Raw genomic sequence first — 8,262 nt, forward strand, 5'->3', positions numbered from 1 at the left:
CCAAAAGGAAATTTTCGCCATAGGTCAAGTTTCTGAGATATCGCGCGATGAAGTTTTTGATTTTTTCCTTATAATACTTGGGAAAATAGCTCCATATCTCTGTTTGGCGTTTTTGTAGCTTCATTTTGAGGTGACATGTCTTCAGTCAAATCGATTGGCGAATCTTTTTGTAGAACATTTCATTCTTCTAACTCAATGGCTTTCATGTCCTTTTCGTCCTTTATTTCTTGAACCGTAGTGAAAGTACCACAAGATGAGATTTTTCAGCATCCAAATATTCCACAAAAATGTTGATCAGAAGATTTTAGGTACGGTTATCTTTGACAACTAATCGATTTTGTCCCGTTTTCATTGTCCTTTTTGACATTTAATCGGTTTTGGTTCAGAAATAAACTATGTTTTGTTTTTTCTGTATATTCGTCATTGGGTATTTATTGGTATGTACACATAACCATTGGTAATTGCTTGTGTAGACATCTGGAGTGCTTCTGAAATATTTACCACAAATAGCTATTGTAATGATGAACACGTTAATAACAAATTTTCTTGGAGGATAGATCCGGTTATCTCAATTTTGGAACCGGATATTCCGACATTAAAACCGATTTTTGAACCTGTTTTAAGTAACCGATTAAACTTATATGTATACCGTTAAAAAGCTTATAGAGTTGTCAATCAAATTAAATTAATTCGCTTATGAAAACTTTGCTAGTTGCAGTTCTAGAACAAAAAAACCGTTTTCTTAAACCGTTTTTAAGGAAAAATATCAGTACGCGCAAATATGGAGATCAAAGGCTGGGGGGTGAAAAATTCTTTTTCGCGATGAATGTCGATGAAGATAATGTGATGAGCCCGGAAGGACAGTTCCGCCGTAGGTCAAACTTCTGAGTTATAGCGAAATGAATTCTTTCTTGACAAACTATACATACCTACATTACAAAAAACCTAATGAAATTTGATCGCGCTATAACTCAGAAGTTTGACCTACGGCGGAACTGTCCTTCCGGGCTCATCACATTATCTTCATCGAAATTCATCGCGAAAAAGAATTTTTCACCCCCCAGCCTTTGATCTCCATATTTGCGCGTACTGATATTTTTCCTTAAAAACGGTTTAAGAAAACGGTTTTTTTGTTCTAGAACTGCAACTAGCAAAGTTTTCATAAGCGAATTAATTTAATTTGATTGACAACTCTATAAGCTTTTTATCGGTATACATATAAGTTTAATCGGTTACTTAAAACCGGTTCAAAAATCGGTTTTAATGTCGGAATATCCGGTTCCAAAATTGAGATAACCGGATCTATCCTCCAAGAAAATTTGTTATTAACGTGTTCATCATTACAATAGCTATTTGTGGTAAATATTTCAGAAGCACTCCAGATGTCTACACAAGCAATTACCAATGGTTATGTGTACATACCAATAAATACCCAATGACGAATATACAGAAAAAACAAAACATAGTTTATTTCTGAACCAAAACCGATTAAATGTCAAAAAGGACAATGAAAACGGGACAAAATCGATTAGTTGTCAAAGATAACCGTACCTAAAATCTTCTGAGCAACATTTTTGTGGAATATTTGGATGCTGAAAAATCTCATCTTGTGGTACTTTCACTACGGTTCAAGAAATAAAGGACGAAAAGGACATGAAAGCCATTGAGTTAGAAGAATGAAATGTTCTACAAAAAGATTCGCCAATCGATTTGACTGAAGACATGTCACCTCAAAATGAAGCTACAAAAACGCCAAACAGAGATATGGAGCTATTTTCCCAAGTATTATAAGGAAAAAATCAAAAACTTCATCGCGCGATATCTCAGAAACTTGACCTATGGCGAAAATTCCCTTTTGGGTTCTTAGTATACCCATCAAGTGCTTTCATATTCAAAAGAAATTTTCCACCCCCCAGACTTTGAGTTCCATTTTGTGTCACAGTGTTATTGAAATATTTGTTGCATAAGAAAATATGTAGAATGCATAAATTTTGCATATGCAAAAATTTATGTATTTTGCATAATTTTGCATATGTCATATGTTTCGATTGCAATATAATCAGAAGCCAAAAATATGCCCAGTCCCAAAATTTGACATGAATCGGACCAAAAATAGGGGTTGCATAAAATTCCGCTGTCTAAACATAAGGAATAATTAAACACCATAACAAACATGAAAAGGAAAGAAGAATGAAACAAAACAGAAACAAATAAAAACAAGAGTCTCACAAGTACATACACACAAAAACAAAGGTAAAGGCAGCATGTCATACAAACACACCACAACTCACCAAAATTGTCTTTTCAACACGGCATCGAATAGCGAGAGAAGAGAAACAAATTTTCGAAGAAAAGAGAGAAATATTGTTCAGTTGACACAAACTATTTTTGGATTTACAATACTACATGAGGAATCCAACAATATGTTAACAATAGATATTTTGCTCTTGGAATATTGTTGGATCAAACATATTTTTTTCTCTGCGTGTAGAAGGCCTTCGTTTCCGTTAACTATGTTAAGTTGTTTGATGACATATCCATTTAGCCTTGTTTGCGTGTTTGAAACGTTGGATATATATGTGGACGCCAGTCGTTTGTGGAATTTAGAAATAAGAAGTTGAAGGAAGAATGGCCCGTAGAGTGAAACACGGCGCTCCTCAAGGTAACATCCCAACCTTGGGAATATATCTACCTTTCTGAAACTCTACACCCCACTGTAGGTAATTTGGACAGGTTTTTAGACAAAAGTTGAAAAAGTTGGGGAATATATCTACCTTGGGAATATATCTACCTTTCTGAAACTCTACACCCCACTATAGGTAATTTGGACAGGTTTTTAGACAAAAAATCGAATTTTGCACTTTTAATAACGCGAGTTTTACAACTTGATTTGAAGAAAGAACATGTCAAATTATATATGTAAATCTGTTTTGTAAGATATTCAAAATTCGCGGTATAATTCGAAAAGTCACAATTTCGAAGGCAAAATAAAAATATTAAAAAAGATTAAAACTTAGGGCAGAAATTAAGTGCAATTTGTTAGAGTTTGGTAATAATCAAATACACAGATATGATATTCAGTGGAATGGCGGCGGTGTGTACTTTCTGTTTTAAGATATAATTTTCTTCAAAATGTTTGTTACAGCGGAAAATATCTAAGATTTTTTGTACAAAATTATAGTTTTATATTATAGACTTTTACAAATTGGTCCAACCTTTCTGAAATTCTGACACCGGGAATATCTTCAGAAAAGGGTTCTGAATCAACTATGTAATATACCAATGTGCGATTTGTTGCGTTTTTGAGTTATATAACTTTGTAAAGGTGACGTCCTTGCAGAAAAAAATATTTTTTTTTTTAATTTTTGATTTGGCTACGAAAATATATGAAACACAAAAAAGCATCCGAATTGAAGTAAAAAGACATTTTCTTTAAAGAAATATTCACCATGTTTTGTAAAAATGTACAGAGGTGTCGTGGTCAACATGTTAGTTAATTATATCTGTAATACGTTCTAACTAGGGATCATGATTGCGCGGTTTATTTGGTCCTTTTAAAAAATAATATCTGTAAAGATCTCTTCGCGAATCAGTATGTGGGGGTTTTTGGGGTTGCTGATGGTCAGATAATATTCAGGGGTCGGAATGGACAAAATCTTATTTGGAGAAAAGGTCAACGTTTTATTTCGAAGCCAATATCTCAGTTTCTTTAAGAGGTGTATCAAAAGCAAAACCTGTCAAGGAAAGTAAAAAATATTACCTTTACAACGATGTAAAGTAGGTTGTTGTAGGTGGTCAAACAACAGAGATATCGCAATAGTCGGTAATGCATCCCATTTTCCGATTTTTTGTGCAATCACACTACAGGTCGGAATTTTGATCGGATCGTCACGGTTTTTTTGGGAGTTGATGCGGGTCCCTCAGGGGAAGAAGCCTATTAAGTTTGGTGATAGTCGGATAATATTCAGAAGTCGGAACAAGCAAAAAGCTTATGTGGAGAAAAGTCAACGTTTTTTTCTTGTGCGGAGATATTCCACTTTTGGTAGGAGTATTCCAAAAGGAAAGCCCGTCCAATGGAAGAAAAAAAGATCTCCTTTATATTGATGCGAAGTATGTTGGCGTCAGTGGGCAAACAACCGAGATATCGCAAAAGTCAGTAATATATCCATTTTTTACATTTTTTGTAATCACACTAAAGTTGGAATTTTGATTGTATAGTCACGAAATTTTGGGGGTTGATGGGGCCCCACAGAAGAAGAAGCCTATTGATTTTGGTGATAGTCGGATAATGGGGTCGGAATGGGGAAAAACTCATGTGAAGACAAATTCCAAGTTTTATTCTTTGTGAATATTTTAACGTCGAAGCCTGTCAATGGAAGAGGAAAATATTACAGTTATATTGGTGTAAAGTAGGTTGGCGAAGGTGGTCAAACAAGGGTGATACCACAATAGTCGGTAATGCATCAAAAAATGGAATTTTGATCGGATGGTCACAAAATGTTGATTGCTTTTGGGGGTCCCAGAGAGAAAGAGGCATATTATGTTTGGTGGTAGTCGGATTTTATTCCCTAAAAGAAATGTTATCTAGTGAAAAGCTTATGCACAGGGGTAGTGGTGTCGGGTATCACATGGTCGGCCCGTCTCGACTATAGCCTTTGTTCACTTGTTTAAACATATCAATGTTTATAAAAATCTTTTGGCGGATCAATATTTTAGTTCATTATAATCTTTTTTTGGTTTTAACCGTGTTTATTGGGTTGGAATGAATAAAACAGGTAAAAGAAGAATATGGGTTAGGAGCATCAAAATTTGTTCGTTATATCCGCCGTTCGTCTGTAATATTCTTATTAAAGCTTATATTTAAATATCTTATATTAAAATATTTGAAATAGTGCCTTTAATTCGTCCCTATCCGCTTGTGCTTAAAACCGCGCATGTTATTCCTAACAAATTGTAAAAATTCTATTCGCGGGGTGACAATTTTTGTTCGTTATAATCGTGGTCACTTTAAGAAGTTGAATGTGTGGACAAATATTAAGAAAAATTCTTTGGGAACACAAAACTTTGTCCTTTATAAATGTAGTTTTTTATAACCGGTTTTCTCTATATCAGAATTCTACTGCGTAATTCTTTGTTTTAGCTTACTTTTGCATAAGCTTTGTTCCTTTACGTTAAAGTTTCTTCAAGTTTTACCAGTTTTAACATTTTTAACTTGGAAAGCATTCCTTAACCCCAAAAAGTAGTAAAACTGGAAGCAATTTTTAAGAGAGTGAGAGAGGAGAGAGGGCCATAATGGCTTTCCCTTTTACTACTTCCTGCTCGACAAATTAAGGCAAAAGGAAAAAAGAAAACTACGCGCTTTGTCAAAGCAAAATAAAAAGAAATAAAATAATAAAAATTTAAACCAGTGATATAAAATAAAAAGCAGTGAAATTTACTTTGTTTGTTATTTATTTTTATTTTTTAACAGCCATGTTTTGTGCAAAAATTGTTACGTGCGAGCTACTTTGTTACTTTTACTATTAAAAAGTAAAGGAACAAAGCTATATAAAGCATTAAAAATGTATAAAAAGCCCACCGCTATTAATTTTTCAAAAACAGACCAAATTGCCTATAGTGCACCCTCCAGACGGCTTAGATATCGTAATGTATGAGGATGATTGTACGATTTTGGCTTGATGTCCGTCCTATCGTTGCTGACATATGTGATATCGCTTATTTACTCAAAAATTAATATGATTATTACACAAAGAATAAAATAACTACTTGAACCACTTTTTTGTAAAGAGCTAGCTAGATAAAAGTGCTAAATTTTTGGGTAAGGTCACGCATGGTTTGAAGGGTTTTAGATCTTCATAAACTCAAAAAAAAACTTTTTTGTTGATTTATGTAAAACTCTTATGGGTACTTCACACGATATGTTTATTACATATGGGTTGTCACTTTGCGTATACATTTTGTATTTAAAAAGTGACAACCCATATGTTAAAAACATATCGTGTAAAGTACCCATTAGTAAATTCGCTGTAACTTGTTGAGTTTTAGAGATATCGCTAATGCAGAAAACGCATTTTTTGACTTATGCCACTCTTTCAGTAAATTAGCTAAATGTTACTCGTAACGTCTACATACTGGACATCTACTATTTGTATACCCTCCACCATAGTATGGAGGGTATATTAAGTTCGTTTTTCCGTTTGTAACGCCTTGAAATAATCATTTGCGACCCTATAAAGTACAGTTGAACCTCGATTATCCGTGAATCGATTATCCGGGAACCTCCATTTATTTTATTTTTCGTTATTAACTTCATTACATGGGAGTAAAAACACACTTTCCAATTAATTTGATTAAGCAAATAAAGGGTAAACAAACGAAAACTGGAAATTCTTCCGTATTACACAATTTGTGTATTTATGGTATCACAAAAACATGGGACAAAGTCAATTCAGATGAATCTGGTGATGATGATATTATGTATCCTTCTAAAATTTGGTGGATTACAGTAACAAATTTAATAAAAACTGTAAATTTTTATATTATTGTACAATATTATGCAATTTCTACTTAAAAATATGTTCAAAAACTGCATAAAAGCATTGCCTCCATTATCCGTGAAAATCGATTATCCGTAATGCCTCCGGTCCCAACCATGACTGATAATCGAGGTCCCAACCAAGACTGATAATCCGACTGTATATATATTCTTCATCAGAGAAAATTCTGAGTCGATCTATGCATGTACGTCCGCCCGTCCGTCTGTGGTAATCACTCTAGCATCCACAAAAATGTAGAAATGAAATTTTGGGAAGGTGCATCTTTTGTTTGCAGGCAGGTCAAGTTCGATGATGGGCCACCTCGGTCCACGTTTTGGTATAGCCCCCATTTAACGGTACCGCCCGATTTCAGGTATTTTAACGTTTTTAGTCACATTTTCGAACCGAATTTGACATTTAGGGTTCCTAGTGATTAAAACACTTTTATGTCAAAAATTGTGGGCATAATTTTAACCTAAGTATCTGTAATTTTCTTCACTAAAAATCGTCAACATAGGTCCATGTTTTGTTATAGCCCCCATATAACGGTACCTTCCGTCTTTCGGTATTTATAGGATTTTAGCTACAATTTTTAACCGAACTAGCTGTAATTTGGCATTTGAGGTTCTTAGTGGTAGCAACACTTCTCCACCAAAAATGTTTATATAGGTCCGTATCTGCCGATTTTAGGCATTTAAAAGTTTTAGCTACAATTTTTAACCGAACTAGCTGTAATTTGGCATTTGAGGTTCTCAGTGTTCACGAAACTTTTTAACTAAAAATCGTCAACATGGACCTATGCTTTGGTTTAGGTTTAGTCAACATAGGTTTAGTTTTTGGTATAGCCGCTATATAATGTTACCTCCCAATTTTCGGTATTGTGAGGATTTAGCTACAATTTTTAACCGAGGTAGCTGTAATTTGACACGAAACTTTTCCACTAAAAATCGTCAGCAAAGGTCCGTGTTTTGGTATAGCTCCCATATAACGGTACCTGCCGATTTTTGGAATTTGAGGTGTCGGAGATCGAAAAATTTTTGCACCTAAAATTGTGGACAGGAAAGGAAACTCATTATTCCATTTTAGTCAAGAATATTTTGTTGAACTTAACGACTTTTTAATTGTAACGACTTTACAAGTGTAATGCTGAACAAGTCGTGTTTACGTCGCAATCCAACCAACCGACCTGAAAATACGCATCATTTTTCAGTGTGAAAAAAATGCATGTGTGACGTCACCTTTCCTTTCAAAAGAGATATTGAAATGAATTCAGACGTGCATACAATGTTATTACATTTGATAGTGAAATATTTTGTTTAACAATATATTCGATTTACATAAACACGCGAAGTTGTTATTCAATTGATAGTAATGTTTTCGATATACCATTAAAGATATTTCCATTCTTTTGATATCCATATGTATGTATTATTATGTATGTTATTATGTATGATAAAGCCAATAGTTCTTCATAGCACATTTCCACTGTAAACTCACCCCTTTTGTGGTTCTTTATTTTCCGGATTTTCTAATTCAAACTCGAAATCCATTTCCATTTTGCTTATTTATTTGTATCAATGTCTTTTTGTTTTATTTAAACCGAACACTTCTCTATACGTTCAAGAGCAGCAAACAAATGAATCACTTTTATTTACAAACAAGTCGAAGTAATAGATTGCAGAAAACCGAATTCTAACGAATGATTATCGAACGACCGGCTAATAAT

At 33.9% G+C, this 8,262-nt stretch overlaps 1 protein-coding gene across 1 annotated transcript in view; it reads right to left on the reverse strand.

Moving 5' to 3' along the window:
- The window catches only part of LOC141394919 (CD109 antigen-like), a 37,302-nt gene extending 29,040 nt beyond the window's left edge, over nucleotides 1-8,262 (reverse strand). The window contains exon 1 of the mRNA XM_073970079.1: nucleotides 8,034-8,262. Within this exon, the coding sequence (XP_073826180.1) occupies nucleotides 8,034-8,092 (59 nt within the window). The 5' untranslated portion in view covers nucleotides 8,093-8,262. The remainder of the gene's footprint in view (nucleotides 1-8,033) is intronic.

The sequence above is a fragment of the Musca autumnalis genome, unplaced genomic scaffold (genome assembly GCF_047663935.1).
Source record: "Musca autumnalis isolate F117 unplaced genomic scaffold, ASM4766393v1 scaffold_2, whole genome shotgun sequence".
NCBI lineage: Eukaryota > Metazoa > Arthropoda > Insecta > Diptera > Muscidae > Musca > Musca autumnalis.